The sequence below is a fragment of the Alosa pseudoharengus genome, unplaced genomic scaffold, assembly GCF_046254945.1.
Source record: "Alosa pseudoharengus isolate Yale_2024_CS ecotype anadromous, Long Island Sound unplaced genomic scaffold, YU_APseudo_1.1 YU_APseudo_1.1_scf_12, whole genome shotgun sequence".
NCBI lineage: Eukaryota > Metazoa > Chordata > Actinopteri > Clupeiformes > Clupeidae > Alosa > Alosa pseudoharengus.
The window spans coordinates 19,152,090-19,170,711 of record NW_027468587.1 but is presented as its reverse complement, the minus strand read 5'-3'; the positions used below and the strand labels follow the sequence as shown (position 1 = coordinate 19,170,711).

General features: G+C 41.0%; 1 protein-coding gene across 3 annotated transcripts in view; it reads right to left on the bottom strand.

Annotated features, from left to right (window-relative positions):
* Positions 1–18,622, bottom strand: part of npr1b (natriuretic peptide receptor 1b) — a 76,704-nt gene that overhangs the window by 32,842 nt on the left and 25,240 nt on the right. For all 3 annotated transcript variants that reach the window (XM_076280370.1, XM_076280371.1, XM_076280372.1), the window contains one exon: positions 14,832–14,970. In XM_076280370.1, coding sequence (XP_076136485.1) covers positions 14,832–14,970 — 139 coding nt within the window. The remainder of the gene's footprint in view (positions 1–14,831; positions 14,971–18,622) is intronic.

Below are 18,622 nucleotides of genomic sequence, written 5' to 3'. Positions count from 1 at the left end.
AATGACCTTGTAATCTTGGTTAACTTTAATTTTAGCAGTGTGTCAATGGTGAATTTGGATTCCTTGTATGAGAAAACATATATTTTAAAAAATGTATTGCATTTGTATTATGTTTTAAGCCTGAGATATGGAAAAATCTCCAAATAGTGGCAATTTTGGACGCCATCTTGAATATTTTAGAAAGCACAAGGGGGATTCACGGGGACTTTTAGTATGTTATTCCTAAAGGTATTCTGAACATATCCTGAAAAATTCAGCTTGTTACTAATTTGTTCCGGGTTTGACTAAATTTTGAGCTAATGCTCTTGGACTATTGGGGGCAGAGAACAGACTATAGTAGAGCAACTTGAAAGACATGGCACAGCAATGGCTCTGCAAATTAATGAATTACCTGGGTTTCTAGGAAGATGGGGGCTCTTCCTAGAAACCTAGAAATCCTATAAAATGGATGCAAAAGAGCGTTGGTTGGGGAACTGGTGTTGTGAAAAGACATTGAGTGGGGGCTGGAGACGGGTCAAGGTTAGTGCCATCTGCGTCATGCAGCCATTATCTAGGCATCTGCAGCCCTTTGTTTAGTCTGATTTTAATCACAACTCTGACTCATTCGAGTCTTTATACAGAGATTGGTAATGCAAAAAGAGAGCCTTGTATGTCTTCAGCGATCACATCACCACATCTGAATCCAGCTGTTATTACTCTCCTAACTTATGGCCTCTGTGCAAATTGACAGGAATACATTTTTATCACCAAGAAACATCATGCGTGCATTTGCAAAAAGTAATTTATATGTAAATATCGATATAACACCCGGCAGGGAGATGGGGGTTAGATGGCTCCTATTAAAGTAAAAGAAAATATGCTGAGTAACTCCAGGAGTGAGGCTGACAAGTTGAATTTGACATGCTCACAAAGCCCTTCAAACCCACACCAGAGAGGCAGCTCATTCGTTAATGGAACAGAACCCAAGGGAAACATGTTGCTACTTGATCTCATCTAACCCACCGTCTCCCAACTTGGTTCTCGTCTCAGACCTACCACTGACCCTCTTTTTCTCTCTTTATCTCCCCCTCACTTCCTCCATGCACTCTTCCTCAGATGGGTGTTCTGACTTCATTTCATACTCATTATTTTGAAAATGATGTGTTACTGATAATTATGTGATACTGAGTTACAAGCTTCATCTGTATGTGAACTTTGTGACACTGTCTTTAAACTACTGAACACTATTCTAGGCTGCTCTACTGACAAAAACACTTTGAAACATATAAAATGATGAAAATTAGTAAAACTTTTCATGGGCTACAATCTAAATTCACTCTAGTGCTTAATAATGTATTAACAAAAAGGCCACACCATACATTCTATTTCAAAATGCCTGCCAATGAAAGGTACAGAGCAGGAGTCTGCAATGGACAGGGTTGGGTCAGATTACTTGTGTAAAATGTAATCCATTACTGACTACAAATTACATGGTAATTTTTGTAATCAGTAACGTAATCAGTTGGATTACCAAAAACATGTAACGTAATCTGATTACTTTAGGATCATTCTATTTTTCTCCACTCATCTCCAAACATGCACAACTCAGCTTAACCTATAAGGGCACACATGGACAAAGAATTTAGCTTTCGCTGGATTTTTTTGACCCAGGGACATGGCCTGAGATTGGCATAAAAAAGGGAAGCATTAAACCCAAATGACATCATGTCCATTTCAATTGTAGGGGTGAGAAAATGATTATTTTGGGATGTTTTTCAACCAGGGGGACCTGGTGACTTTCTCAAAGTAAACAGTAACACTAAAACAAGAGGTTACATTAAGATTAGGAGGAAAAGATCAGGCAGTGTGCCGAGAGACCTGCCCCAATAGTATGTAAGTTAGTAAGTAAGTATATCTTTTGATCCCGTGAGGGACATTTGATCTCTGCATTTATCCCAATCCGTGAATTAGTGAAGTCGAACCGGCAAGCCCAAAGGCCGAAGCCCCCGCATTTGAACATTAAACCACACAATGATCCAAAACATACAGCCAAACAAGGCAAGAAATGGTTAACAGAGAACAATATCAACATTTTAGAGTGGACCTCAATCCGTCAAAAAAGTGAGCACAAGGCCAAAGTGATGGCAAATAATCGTTCCTGCCTCAAAACCCAGATTGCTGCTAAATAAAAAGTGTGTTTTAAAAGGGTATAAATAATTTTGAACACACAATTTTTCATAAAATGTTTAAAAAAGATACACACTTTTTTTTATTCCATGTTTTTACCACATTGTCTTGCAACCTTTTGGCATGTGCAAGTGTAATTTTAAGTAAGAACAAACATATTGTTCAAGAGAAAATCAATATTTGCCAGGGGTATGAATAATTTTGTTCTTAACTATATCTTAAAAAAGTAAAAAGTGAACGTCTTGTCAAATGAAAATATAGCTAGGCTATCATAAAAAGTTGCATTGTTTGCATGATAAAATGTAATCAGGTAATCCCCAACAATGTAACTGTAATCTGATTACACAATTTTTTATTGTAATCTGGGCTGATTATAGTTACTTGATTTTTGTAATCTGATTACGTAATCTAGATTACATGTAATCCGTTACTACCCAACCCTGGCAATGGACTATAATAGTGGTCAAGTGCATAGCCATTAAGCAGGGGCCGAAAATGAGAAGGTGCCAGGGTGAGTGAAGACATCAATGAGAAATGAGGCTGAAAAATGAGTCAAGTGGACAAGGACATGCCCATGAAGCGAGGGTCACATATTGCAATTCAAAAGAGGCACGACTGGCAAAAACCTAATTTGTGGCACACTGTGCACTAGAGCAGCCTAATTGCAGAGTACAGTCTTACAGTCAGAGGCAGAGTACTGTCATATGAATGCAAACGGCAGCCAAGCTCCATATCCTCAAAGTATGGAAACCTGTATATTCAATACCATAGTACCCCTCCGCCTGATTGACAAGATGAGGGTGCTGGGGTTCAATACCCAGTTTTGCAACTGGGTGCTCAGTTTCCTCACTGATCGCCTCCAAGTGGTCAGAGTGGGGGGAGGAGTTACTTCAGGGAAGCTGACCGTCAATATAGGCTCTCCCTAGGGGTGTGTCTTAAGCCCGCTGCTGTATAACATCTATACACATGACTGTACAGCCACCAACAGTTCAAACACCATCATCAAGTTTGCAGATGACACCGTGGTGCTGGGTCTCATTTCAAATAACAACGAACAGGCCTACCTGAAGGAGGTGGATGACCTAGCACTATGGTGCCAGTCCAATAACCTGGCCCTGAACGTCAGGAAGACTAAGGAAATGGTGGTGGACTTCAGGAAGGTGTCCAGCAACAAATACAACCTAGTTAGCATTAGTGGGGAGCCTGTGGAGAGGGTTCCTAGTTTTAAGTACCTGGGGGTACATCTTACTGAGGACCTCTCCTGGTCACTGCACACCCAACACCTGACAGGGAAGTCCAGGCAGCGGTTGTACTTTCTCCGCCGACTGAGGAAGTTCAAGGTCTCTCCCTCCATCTTGAAGACCTTCTACTCCTCAGCGGTGGAGAGCATTCTCACAGGCTGCATCACTGCCTGGTACGGTAACTGCACAGCACAAGACGGGGAGGTCCTGCAGAAAGTGGTGCGCTCTGCGGAGCGCACCATAAAAGCCCCCCTCACAAGCCTGAGAGACATATATACCATGAGGGTGGGGGCAAGGGCGAAGAAGATCATGGAAGACTCCTCTCACCCCAACTCCAGTCTCTTTTCCCTGCTTAAATCGGGCAGGCGGCTGCGTTGTCTCAACACTAGGACTGAGAGACTGAGACTGAGTTTTTATCCACAGGCAGTGAGACTACTCAACTCAGCGCATTTTAAATAAGTTTTTCTTCTCCCAAAGACGATATGTTTTTAACTTGCATTTATTTATTTATCTATATATTGCTTTTATTTATTGTGTATATATTTTTGCGTTATGTTCTTTTATTCAAATGCAGAGCAAAGGACCCTTTTACATTTCACTACATGTAAAATGTATGTGACAAATAAAAGCACTTGACTTGACTTGACTTGACTTGATTAAGGAGAAAAAGTTAATATATTTTCAACATTCTATAAAACACAAATAAGGTTCAGGTAGAATAAATTAATATTAGCAGATTTGTATTTCCAATGATGTGTCAGTGTGGAGAAATGCAGCTACCATAGTAGATGTACATGAAAGTGCATCTCACTGCATGGATTCAGTTCAGCATTTTTATGTAACCAAGGCGATAAGCCTCAGGAAAAGCCAGAGAACGGTTGTCATGCCAAACCAAGCTTTGGCCATGCTGAAGCCGGAGGCTGAGAGGAGAGCCTGTGGTTTCTGGTGAGAATACATCATGATCAGCATCCCTTCTCTGTCCCCACATGCCAAGATACAGCCGTGAGTTCAATGCACTCTGGCCAATGGCATGGAGAGATACAGGTAGAGATCGGAGCTGCCGTAGAGTGATGGCTGACAATGACGAGGAGAGGAAGGGGATTAGGGAGGATGAGCCAGATGGACTGAGGGAGATAGGGAAAATCAGAGGAGGCCGGGCTGCTGGAGGAAGCGAAGGGAGGGCTGACAAGAGCATTTTCCAGCTGTGACAGGTCTGGGTGAGCCTGATAGGCTTTGGAAGGTCTGGCTTAATAATAATGTCCTTCAGGCCAACTCTGACAAGACCTCACAGGGTCTGGCTGTACACTGGTTATTTGAGGGCTTCAGGTGCAGCTTGTACCGAGAGGGGGAAGGAGAAAGATACTAAAAGTATGTGAGGGAAATATCTCTGAAGAAGAAAAACAAACTATTGACCTACAGAGCACAAAGGAGATGGCAAGGAAGGTAACAGGTGGGGAGGGAAACAGGCCATGACGGACAACGTAGAGACAAATCACACAATAACATGTCATTTGGTGCGGCTATGGCGACCAAATTCTGCAGAGTGGTCAATGGTCTGAATGCTGAATGGTCAATGTGACAGTGAAGTGCTGGGTCACTCACAAAACACTTTCCAAAAAAAAAAATGCATTAAAATGCTTGGAAGCCTCTCACCCCCCCCCCCCCTTCATTCTAATGAAGTGATTCTAATGAAGTGATTGGCATTCTTATAACGGAGACAACAGCTATTTCATAGTGGGTGGCGAATCTCTGACCGTGTTGGTAGGTTGTAAGGGACCCAGCTAAGAGGAACAGGGAGCAGGTGGTTGAAATATATGAGCAAAGAGATAAGAGAGACAAGTATGGAGAGCAAAACAAACACTTGGGAGTTGTTCAAAGAGATGTTGCAAACATGCGCTGTTTGTAATATAAACACCAGAGAATGAGAGAGGGAAGGAGAGGGAGAAAGACAGAGAAAGAGTGCATACATTAAAGCAGGGGTCCCCAACCTTTTATGAACCATGGACCGGTTTGTTTCCTATTTTTTTTCACGGACCGGCCGGGGGGGGGTTCCATGTTCCATATGTGTTGTGCATGCATTACTTGAAAAGAACTAGCTCCAGTTATGTATGAACAGTGAAGGTAACGATATCTTAAACATGTGAAAAACGTGAACTTGAAGAAGTGAAAATTGAACAATATGAACTATGAATATTGAACAACTTGAAGCTACATCTATAAGTGTGAACATGCTTTAAAAAAATATGGGAACAAAACATGGGAACTAAACGTGCATTACGAATATAATCAGTGGGAGCCCTGTGCTTGTTTCCCTGCAACAAGAAGGTTCCATCTGGGGGTGATGGAAGACAATGACAACCTCAGTGTGTTTTTAAATGTCCAGTCGATTGCGCAATTTGGTCTTAGTTGCAGTCATTGCCGAAAACCCGGCCTCGCATAGATACGTGGTGGGAAATGGTAGCAACGTTTTCAGCGCTTTTACGGCTATCGGGATATTCTGCTTTGGTTTTGATCCAAAAACCCGCCAGAGAAGTTTCCTTATACACACTCTTAAGACCACCGTCATTTGCAATTTCGATCAACTGCTCTTCCTCCTGCGCTGACAAGTTAGGACTATTCGGGATATTGACAAATGGGTTGCGGACCCACTCATTGGTTTGCCGTGGATCTTTAGAGGATGGGAAGTAACGCTCAAACTCATTTGAAAGCGCAACAAGGTGATCGCGGTCCACTCGTCGTCCCCACAAATCAAGCAGACAGACGTAAGAAAATAGACCTTGCAAAATGCAAACATGCGTGCAATCAAACAACTGCATATAGGCCTATGCCATGTAAAAACGTGACATTATTGCGAATTAAATTTAATTTAGTTTGCATGCATTTTTTTAAAACTCATGTTGCTACGGCCCGGTTAGGAATGTCCTGCGGCCCGGTGGTTGGGGACCGCTGCATTAAAGGACTAACAGCTGGCCACAAATCTTTGCCATTACAGGAGGATTTATTTCTTGTCCCCTATCTTAGTGTTTGATAAACAAGTGGTCCTTCACCATCAATAAAAGACATGCAATAACATGTCCCGTAGGATGTCTTTAACGAAGCAATGAGAAAGGGGTCCACTTTACAGAAGGGTTGTTTGAACGGTTGTAAATTGCTGTGCATTAAGCACAAATTCATATACAGTATGTGCAGAATACATTCACAGAGTTGAAGAAGAGTCAGAATTTGTTATCAGCTAGCCTGGCGGGCCATCCTATATCATTGAAATGTATAGTCTGGAATCGACCCATTCACCTCGCTTAATCCAAGGGGCGGGCAGAGAATTGTCTTTCAAACTAACTAGGCATGCAATAGGCCAGCGCTACGACCAATCAGAACAAAGAGCAGGATGACGCCAACGCCGATTCAAACAACCGCTCTTCGTTCACCATAGCCACCTTCCTTGTTGTTCACCGTCGCAGGACTGTCGTCATCCTGTTAAGCCCGCCTTAAGACTCTCTAACAAAATAGAGCGCTGTGATTGGATGACGTCCACGGCGCCAGCCAATAGAAATCCCTATGGTTTGCTACTAGACGTACAGGCCGCTAGGGTGCGTCTAGATTTCTAGGCTAGTTATCAGCCTGATAAGAGGAAAAACTAGCAGCTTTTGTTCCTTGACTTGTGTTAAAGCCAAGGATTAAAGTTCTCCATCGTAGGACGGATTTCCGTCAATTTGATTTTAGAAATGTCATATTTGAGATCGATGCAGATCCGATGAGAGAAAAAATAGTCCCAACCCCCCCCACCCCCTCCTATCACCTTTGCTCTTCCTTTTTTAAGGCAACTACAGATATTAGGTCCGATGAATTAATGTGTGTGATGGTAAATGTTTAAAGACCTAATAGTGTTCTTGAGAACTTTCTGTGTCTCAATCAGTGACCGCTCAAGAAGATAGCCTACGTCAGCCATGAGTTTCACGTATGGAGGACTATAACGGTCTAAAAGTTGGATTATAGTGACACATTAGAGACAGCTGATGAGGTTGGCCAATCCGTTTACCTTTTTTGGATATGATATTGTGAGCTCGATGTGCGAATTCGGAGAAGAAGCGTAGGCTGTGTTCTTTCCGTGCATCAATGTCAGACAATTTCTTACTATCGCGAACTCTTGTCAGGGGAGGTCATTCATTTTGGGTGTCACCTATGACTTGAACAGATAGCCTGCTATGCCACCCGATGTAGGCTACTATTATTGTTACAGTTTTTAATCAATGCAACTAACATTATGTGTAAAGCGACGCAATATAAACCGTAGCCTGTGCAATTTATTATCCCATCTGTTATGACATGTACAACAATGTTTTTCACAATTTGCGACGGAAGGTTTTGACTGAGCGTGTTAGCATAAAAAAATAATAATATCACTGTCATCATCGCGAACTGTTGAGTAAGGGGGTCAGTCTGTTTGTGACGCACAGACAGCCTTGTAGCCTATTTTGCTTAGGCCTCACTTTTAACGACAGTAGGTTGTGAGTGTATGTTGACAAAAAATAACCATACAATTAAAATAGTCAACTTAAAACTTTGCTATAAAATATTATTAGTTTATAGCACAAAACCATAACCAGTAGGCCTACCAGAACCTCGCATATTAGCGTCATGATTTGTGTGCGTCTATTTGGCAAGGCCACTAGCTGTCATGGATGCGTTGTTGCTAAAGGAAGGCAAGGCAGGTGTCAAAAGTTAAAAAATAAATGGAGATGGGCAGCTGTTGGAAACGGGGGAGAACGAACAAGCCATGGTGTAAAGAAATTAAAGTGCCAGGGGTTTGCTTTTGCGCGGTTCGCTGCAAGAAAATTGTTTATGGATGCAATAGGAAAACGTTTTAGCACGCCACCAATCAGAAGACCGCCATAAGGTTAACGTTCGTGCAGTTCAGGACATCTTCCCTACCTGGTGCAACTAGCCACCATGACAGAGGTAGGCTACGTTTATCTATGGCTGACCGTTTTTACATTTAGAAAGTAGGCTACGCATGTTCTTTCATAGCGCAACACGACCTGTCCCTCACCATATCGCAACATCTTGTCAACCTTATACAATCTGTTGCTGAAGACAAAAGCACCGTCTCCAGATTGTCGTTATCAAATGCGCAGACCTCCTGCATGAGCACAAACAGACTGAGAGACTGCTCATTGGAAAACTGAGTTGTCTGTAAAACTCAAAATTACCATGTTTTCATTAAATGCGGATGAGGCAACAAATGGAAATATGAACAATATCTAGAATGTTCTGATTCGTTACTTTGATGAGGAAATGGGAAGTCTTGCAAACTTGATTTTATAGATTTTACTTGGTATTGAATTGCATATTAACAAGAAAAAAATCTCCCCTTTAAACACTTTTGGCCCAGAAGTAATTAAATAAGAGTGTGTTAAAGCCTTTCTACAATATTGCTGCAGTAAAAAAGAACAGCAATGGCTAATCAGCAATGGTCAGCAATGGTACTAAAATATATTTTTGTTCATCAGGAAAACTCAATCTCAATCAAGAACACTCAATTCGCCTTATTCACATGGCGGCCATTGGCGGCTAAAACGAGGCTACAGGGTACACAAACCATAGGATTGTTATGTTCTATGCATTCACCTGTAGGTGGCATTAACTAGATGTACCGCAGAGCGGTACAAAATATGACCGCCGCCCAGTCCAGCACATTTTTTCCACAAAAATAAATCACGCTGAAAGGCCTATATGATTCTAACTGTCTCACTAAATTGCATTAGTCACACTCAATTCTCACTGGTATCTGCTAGAGAACAAGTACCAAAACATGATTAGTTCATAGATTTCACATGTAAAATTAATTTTATACAACCCCACCCCCATCTTGCCTGTTCATAATTCTGAGAAATTCTTGAATTGTGTGCATGTGTGCGTGTACAGGTTTATGTTTATGTGTGTGTGTGTGTGTGTGTGTGTGTGTGTGTGTGTGTGTGTGTGTGTGTGTGTGTGTGTGTGCGTGCTTGTGTGCCTGCGTATGTGTGTTTGTGCATGTGCATGTATGCGTACATTTGTCTACTGTGTGAGTATGTGTCATACGTATGATTACTGTGAATGTATGTGTGTGCGTGTGTATCTGTTTATGCACATGTGTGCACATGGAATGGGTTAACATGATCCCTGGAGGCAAACATACGGAAAAACTTGGTCATCCTAGGCCCTACGGTTCTCAAGATATTCACAGAAAACTGTGTCTGCCCTACCCTCCTTTCGGGGGGTCCAGTACAGCGGGGGGGCTACAGATCAAAACAAAAAACTACGGTTCCATGCTATCCATGTGGGGTTACATGCCCACCAAGTTTCGTGTACCCCGGTCTTTCAGTGTCCCGGGAATCCTTGTTGGTGTACGGTCACTAAATGTACACATAAATTATTTTATTGTAAGGCCCCCCATGAACGAAAGTTCACAAAACTTGGCATGCATTTGGAGGGTGTCATAATGATCCTACACTTTCAATTTCGTGCAGTTTTGACCATGTCAGCCAGAGATATTGTGATGAAAACACTTAATTTTTTGCTTTTTAATTTTTAACTAGGTGGCGCTATACATGAAATAAGTGGTAATGGGATGGGTTGACATGCCCCCTTAAGACCAACATACAAAAAAAAGGTGGACCTCCTAGGCCCTACGGTTCTCGAGATATTCACAGAAAACTGTCTCCGGCCACCTACAGGCCAGTTGGTGTATAGTAACATAAATTAATTTATTGTGTGGCCCCCCATGAACGGAATTCCACGAAACTTGGCGTGCATTCAGAGGGTGTCATAATGATCCTACACTTCCAATTTCGTGCAGTTTTGACTATGTTAGGTCACAGATACCTGTGATTACAACACCTCATTTTTACTTTTTTGTGTTTATCTAGGTGGCGCTATACATGAAATGAGTGGTTATGGAATGGGTTGACATGGCCCCTTGAGATCAACATACAAAAAAAAAAAAGGTCCTCCTAAACCTTACGGTTCTCGAGATATTCACAGAAAACTGTGTCTGCCCTACCCTCCTTTCGGGGGGTGCAGTCCAGCGGGGGGGCTACAGATCAAAACGAAAAACGATGGTTCCATGCTATCCATATGGGGTTACATGCCCACCAAGTTTCTTCTACCCCGGTCTTTCAGTGTCCCGGGAATCATTGACGGAAATTTGGACATGCGAAAAAGAAAAAAAAAAAAAAAAAAAAAAAAAAAAAAATCTGACTAAACCTATATGCCCGCCGCTTCGCTGCGCGGCGGTCATAATTATATAGTAAGTGTACCCTGTAGCCTCGTTTTGGTTTAAACAATGGCCGCCGTGTGAATAAGGCGAATACTCCCTTTACTTTGCTGTTTGCATCTTTTTGTACATTAAAAACCAATAGGTCGCGACCGCAAAAGGGGTGCTACCTCTATAGGTAGATATGAACAACCAACAACGTATGACTTATGGCCTGAAAAAAGTTCAGTCAAACGATTTTTTTTTCACTTTAATCCCTGTAAAGCACAGATTGTGGGGGAGGATGTAGCACAACGCATAAAAGGTCCAGAGAACTCTGAGGCAGACATTATCACACAAGAACCACTTGTTTATCACACTATATACTTTGCAGCGGTAATGATATAGATTTAACAGACCTCTGAACGTTGGGAAGGCCCATTCATGTGAATGAAACTTTCTGCAGCACTCTGAAGAGTCGTGTAATAATTTCAAATAATTATCCTAATCACAAATATGGCCTCTTGAAAGTTCTGAAAATCTCTCCTCCTTGGCAAAAGTCTGCAAAAGTTCATTATCACAACACACATAGATTGCACTCATCCAGAGTCTGGGAAGTTGGCTTCTTTAATCATCTCAGTGTGATATTGTCTGCCTCAGAGCCGCCTGGACCTTTTGTGCGTTGTGGTAGGCTACATCCTCCACCACAGTATCATTAAGTAAAATGATTGCCACGTGGGACACTCCAGGACAAAATGTGCCACATCAGACCCATAAAATCAGCGATTTGTAGTATGGAACCATGGTCTGTGCTTTGATCATAATTGAAGAGACCAATTACATGAGACAAAAGCTAAGATGGATCCCTGTACCTACGTTTTTGGTTTGAGTAAATTGGCTAGTAATAGTGACTCACCCAGCAGAGAGGTACTCAGAGTTAAACATGGATAATGTGACATTGGTTCTTTCCTAATAATGTTATGTTAGAAATTATTCTTTCCTTAATTATTTTTATATATGTATTGTAGTGTAAGATTTGCACTAAGGTTACAGAACAATCCAGTTACATGAATTCAAAGCTACCAGGCTGTTCAATGAAATCAGTCCATTTATTTTATTTACAAAAAGTGTAAGCAAGTCTTAAAACGAATGTGCTGAAAACACCACAACTTGCGTTGTTTTTAACACATCTCTGTGTCCAGATACGGACAACACAGTTTGTGTTGTTTCCTTTTTTTTATTTGTTACACAATATGTGTTGACAAACACAACATGCATAGAAAACAACACAACTTGCATTGTTTAAACACATTTCTGTGTCCAGATGGGGACAACACATTTGTTTTAAGTGTGTGGCATCACATCAAATACTTCTTTTTACACAGTGTAGAGTTAGCGTCTTTCAAAATGCATGGCATTTTACTACGCAAATTACACAAATATCCACTCAAGTTAAAGATTTCTTTTTAGGAAATGTCATTAACTCCCAAGCTCTTTCCCACCAGCAGCTGACAGTTTCCATAGCCTATAGACTTTACCATAATGAGTCTATAATGACCATCTATATCCAACCAATTTGTACAGATAAATGAACCAACATATAAGACCTTGAACAAGCATATCAGGTTTAAGAGCAAATCTTTCCATAATGTTCAGCTCCCACACACATCAAGATCTAGATTGGAGGTGTTATGGAAGAGTCTGTTAATTCAGTCTCTTAGTGGCTCTGACTTTTTGAGAGCATGATGTCTGAAATCAAAGCATAATGAATCACCATCACCAAGCCACATTAACATTTTATCTTCCCTTTTTGTTGTATGTTTGATTGGAGTTGTTGGATAGAAATAACAATGGAAACTAGATGTACCGCAGAGCTGTACAAAATATGACCGCCGCCCAGTCCAGCACATTTTTTCCACAAAAATAAATCACGCTGAAAGGCCTATATGATTCTAACTGTCTCACTAAATTGCATTATCCACACTCAATTCTCACTGGTATCTGCTAGACAACAAGTCCCAAAACATGATTAGTTCATAGATTTCACATGTAAAATTCATTTTATACAACCCCACCTCCATCTTGCCTGTTCATAATTCTGAGAAATTCTTGATTGTTTTTGTTATGTTTATGTTATGTGTGTGGGTGTGTGTGTGTGTGAGTGTGTGTGTGTGTGTGTGTGCGTGCTTGTGTGTGTGCCTGCGTATGTGCCTGTGCATGGAAGCGTACATATGTCTACTGTGTGAGTATATGTCATACGTATGATTACTGTGAATGTGTGTGTGTGCGTGTGTATCTGTTTGTGCACATGTGTGCACATGAAATGGGTTAACATGACCCCTGGAGGCAAATATACGGGAAAAAAATGGTCATCCTAGGCCCTACAGTTCTCAAGATATTCACAGAGAACTGTGTCTGGCCTACCCTCCTTTCGGGGGGTTCAGTCCAGCGGGGGGGGCTACAGATCAAAACGAAAAATGACGGTTCCATGCTATCCATGTGGGGGTACATGCCCACCAAGTTTTGTGTACCACGGTCTTTCAGTGTCCCGGGAATCCTTGTTGGTGTACGTCACTAAATGTACACATAAATTAATTTATTGTGTGGCCCCCCATGAACGGAATTCCACGAAACTTGGCGTGCATTCAGAGGGTGTCATAATGATCCTACACTTCCAATTTCGTGCAGTTTTGACTATGTTAGGTCACAGATACCTGCGATTACAACACCTCATTTTTACTTTTTTGTGTTTAACTAGGTGGCGCTATACATGAAATGAGTGGTTATGGAATGGGTTGACATGGCCACTTGAGATCAAGTTACAAAAAAAAATGGTCCTCCTAAACCTTACGGTTCTCGAGATATTCACAGAAAACTGTGTCTGCCCTACCCTCCTTTCGGGGGGTGCAGTCCAGCGGGGGGGGCTACAGATCAAAACGAAAAACGATGGTTCCATGCTATCCATATGGGGTTACATGCCCACCAAGTTTCGTCTACCCCGGTCTTTCAGTGTCCCGGGACTCATTGACGGAAATTTGGACATGCGAAAAAAAAAAAAAAAAAAAAAAAATCTGACTAAACCTATATGCCCGCCGCTTCGCTGCGCGGCGGTAATAATAAAGAACATGCTACAAAATCAGTATGTATATTTATAAGGGGCAGTTTATTCTCTGAATGTAACCTACCATTATCATCCATATCTTAATCAATATCCAGGTTTAGTCTCACCAAATACTCCATACGCCCCCCCCCCCCCCCTCATAAACCTCTTCAGACTCACAAGAAAGACTCATGTTTAGTTTCGATTCAAAAGTAAATCATCTTAACATGTGTTTTCATGTCTCGTCTGATAGGCTGTCCCTGTCCTATGCTACATCCAAGTTGTTGCTTGGATTGTTTTTAGGTTTCACCTGCCAACCCTGGTCCCTCCGTCTCAAGGCCACAAGCCGCAAGTGAGACTGCAAAACCACTCTGCAGCTCAATCTTATCCAGTAACACTCAATAATTCATCCATCCACACAGGGACACTTTGACTTTGATGAGAAAATCGAATCAATAGTTCCAAGAAAAAATAACACTGAGAGAGAAAGAGATTTCTTTAATCACTCTGTTATCTACCTCAGATAGGAATGAAATATCAGACACAGGGGAGTGAGTGTCGACACAGGAGGTTCCTTGCAAATGGCAGTTACTCTACCAGTAAAAAGTTTGGGGTTACTTAGAAATTTCCATTCCACTGCATTATAAGAATACCAGCTGAGATCAGTTGCATTGTTTTTTTAATCAGGGCAGCAATTTTCAGATTACAATATGTGCTTCTAAGTGACCCCAAACTTTTGACCGGTGTATATGCTATTAACACATGGGGAAGAAGCTCGACAAATTCTGTACATTTGAAAGTCTTAAACGATATCTGTGTATGAGCAGTGGAAAAAAAGTGAAAGGAGGTTTGACAGGTTTGAAACATGATTTGAACAAAATTAGATTTCTATCCACTAAGCCTGGATATTTTCCCTTCTGGTTCCAATCAGCATCCACAATTCACAACAGGACAGTATCATTCAATACAGAAAAACAGAGCTCACTGAAAGTCAGTTGGCTTAAAACCAAAATTGCCAACCAGACCACACCAAACCACACCAAAAAGGGCCACAGAATCACAACAGAAAAGAAATCTCAATGACCAAACTCACCGTGGAAAGTGCGGTTCCACATCCTCTTGGTGATATTCTCAGCCACAGGCATCATGCCCTCTCCTCCCGCCATGGACTCATTAAGAGCATGAGCGTACAGCATCAGACCATCATAGAATCCTCCAGAGATGATATTCATCTGTAGGACAGAGATAAATGTTACATTTACAGTACACGTACTGACCATAGGAAAGCTTTAGTTCCCTTGATAGGTCAGGAGACCTTGGTGTGATCTCCTTATTGATTCAAATATTGATCACAGATATTTCTCCAAAAACTTCTTGGAGAGTAGGAGTTTGGGACAGAAATGAGATGAGGCACTTTATATGCTCTAGAGAGAAACAGAGGATGTAAGAAAGGTGACAGTCAGGCACACAAAGGAGAGTAATGTAGGCAAGGAGTAATTCACATCAGGCCCTAATCATCTCATGATATCAATGAAAATTCTGGGTTCGAGGAGGTGAAAAAAACAAATGATTTTTGTATTTTTATATTTCCCGAATTCTACTGGAGAACTCATTATGGCTTGTCCTTCTACTATCTTCCATGCTTTTTTTCTAAAAATTTTAAAACCATTTCATCTTCATTGTGCCCATTTTGTTTCTGCTTCATCCACTCAGAAACTACTTTCATTACAGCACAAGTGGACATTTTAATCAAGCGAGTTTAAAGTGTCATTAAACCATCTTTAATAACAACTCTTCCTTTTAATTTGAATTGAGAGGGTTGGAGAATTGAGAGATGATCAGAGAAAAAGACAGAACGAGATCACTTCTCTTGCACTACTCTTGTGCAAACTCATAGGCCTACTGTAGAATCCAAGTATCTCCAAAAACAAAATATTGTGCACTTTGGTGTACTGTACTCGATGTGTGGAAATGTTAAATAGGGTTAATTCGAATATGAAATATTAATTCAAAGTTCAAAGAAATCCAATGGGATTTCATTAGATCATGGTAGGTGTGGTGATTAGCTAAGGGTAGTCACTTGCCAAAACTAGATGTACCGCATAGCGGTACATAATATGACCGCCGCTCAGTCCTGTACATCCGTTTCGCGAAAAGAAATCACACTTCAATTTGTCTCCATATTTTACTCCATCCCCCACTCTTGAAACTTTTGTGTATGCTTGTTTGGCATTCCTGAGTGTGTGTGTGCGGCTGCACAGAAAGTAGCCTACTGGTGCTGAAAAGGTGAATAGATTGTAGAATAGCCAAAGAAGATGTAGCATTGTTATAAAACCTTTAAAATCTCTAAACAATCACAAGTAGGGCAGTTCATCACAGTTCATCCATTGCAACTGGAATGATGAAAGGTCACTTACACCTGTAGGCTACATTGTATTTGGGAAAAGCAAAAGGTATCAGCATAATATTATTTATTTATTTTATTTATTTATTTTATTTATTTAACAAAAACATCTCTGTCAGTTCCATGCCGTTTTCAACGGCTATCAAAAACAAAGGTCATTTTTGGATGGATGGATTTTTTGTGAATGTTTCTTCTTCTACATAAGATTTTAGTCATCTTTAGTTCATGTGATACTTTATTGTCAATGCACAAATTAAGTAACAGTAGTCTGAAACGTTATTGGTAATGCACAAATTAAGTAACAGTAGTCTGAAACGAAATGCTGTTTTACATCTAACCAGTGGTGCAAATAACTCACATATCCAAATGGGCCTTGATGAAATGCGTCGCTAGACTGTTCATACACATTTTAACGGGCCAAAGGTGAAGAGCTGTTGTCCGTTATTGTTCGTGCAAATATAGGCTGATTCATGTTCCCTTGCATTGTGTAACAGAGGTCCATGGCTAGTCTGGCTTTCACCAGACCAAGCTCAATCTTTTAAGAAATCAAAAAATAAATAGCGGGCAGATCAGGCTGGGTTCACCCAGCCTAGTCCATAGGCACCGATTGAGATATCCACGCTCTGGCTATTCTAAATGCAAAAATGCATCAGGGAGTTATGACAAAACTGTAACTAACAAACTAGATCCTAATAGAAAGCTGTTAGCTTCCCTAAGCTACAGGTAGGCTTATAAGGTAGGCCTATTTACAACATAAATTGTCAATAGGCTATGCTGGCGACACAAATAAAATCTCCTTTGGAAACCAATGGCTCACGCCTTACAGTATCAAGCGGACTTAAACTGCCATATCTTGGCGAAAAGTTGTAATAAAATTCACACGCTCCATGAGTCAAGGAAAGCGCGAATGAAGTAGCCACTTCTAAATGGGACCCACTACACAGTAGCTTAAGGTGTGTTGCTAAAGCAGCCATAATGAAATGAAGGTGTCATTGTTTGGATACTTCACACACACATGCTTTTTAATTTCACAGACTACAACTACCAAGCTGGAATCAAAGCACATTGATTCCCCTCTCACACACTGCACGCACTTAAAACAAAATGAACAGGCGTCTCAGTCTCACGCATGTATAGGCAAAACTGTATCAGACCGGTGTAACGTTGGTAAATCTTCCATTGCACAGAATGATTTTTGTAGCACGTGCAACAAATGACAGTCGAAAGATACAATTACAGTGCTGCTATCAATTTGCTTGGTATAACCGCATTTATAGTTTTCTACAAATGCAATCAATCAAATTGGCCTCATCACTCAACCAACGCTAACGGTAACATTACCTAGGTCCTTATTGATATTATAAGATTAACGTACCTGCAGTAAAAACTAAGCATGTCCGATAAACATCCTCAGATTTATTTCGGCTTCAAGAAGAAATGGGAATTACATTTCATGTGAACATCGTCATATCCTTATTAGACGTTCTCTGCGGTAAACTACAGTCCTTGTATGAAGCATCTATTGTTTTTCCAACCTACTTTTAACTTCTAACAAAATTACGTCTCACTGCAACGATGCGCCATCTAGTGGACAAACGACTACTTATCGCCAATACTGGAAATGCAGCCATGATGATGATGATGAATATTTATTTTGGCTTTCTTTTAATCCTACTGAATTTGTAATTATGTATCGGCCGTTCTAATACCGAGTATGTGGGTGCCTGTGTGTGTGTGCATGTGTATATGTGTGCACCGCCATCTACAGGCCAATGAGTGTACAGTCACTAAATGTACACAAAACCTAATTGTTTTAGACCCCCCCATGGATGAAATTCTACAAAACTTGGCATACCCCCAGAGAATGCCAGGTCAATCATACACATAAAATGTGGTACAGTTATGAACATCTTAACTGAAGATAGGGGCATTTAAAGCATAATAATTTTGCATTTTCATTTTTTACCAGGGGGGTGCAAATCACAAATGAGTGATTATGGGCCAGGTTGATGTGGGCCCTTGAGACCAACATACCATAAAAGATTCTTCATCCTCAGTGCCACGGTTCAGGTAGTTATTTAGGAAAAACTGCTTTTTTTGCGGTTCGGGGGGCCCAGCGCGGGGAGGGAGTGGGGCTACATACCCACCAAATTTCATGTGCCCCGGTGGTTCGGTGTCCCGGGTATCGTTGACCAAAAATTCAGGAAGTAGATGACGGGGAAAAATAAATAAATAAAAAAAATCTACCAATCCCTTATATGACCGCTTCGCTAGCTACGCTAGCGGCGGTCATAATTATCAATCTTGTGGTGGAGAAAGTCTCCACATTTTCTTACAGCTAACAAACAAGTAAAATGTATATTAGATAGACATTGACAAATAATGCACAGTATGACTGGTATGGCAAACACCAGCAAATAATACACAAATGTTATCACAAATACCAGTATAACGAATAATCTAGGTTATTAAACTGCATT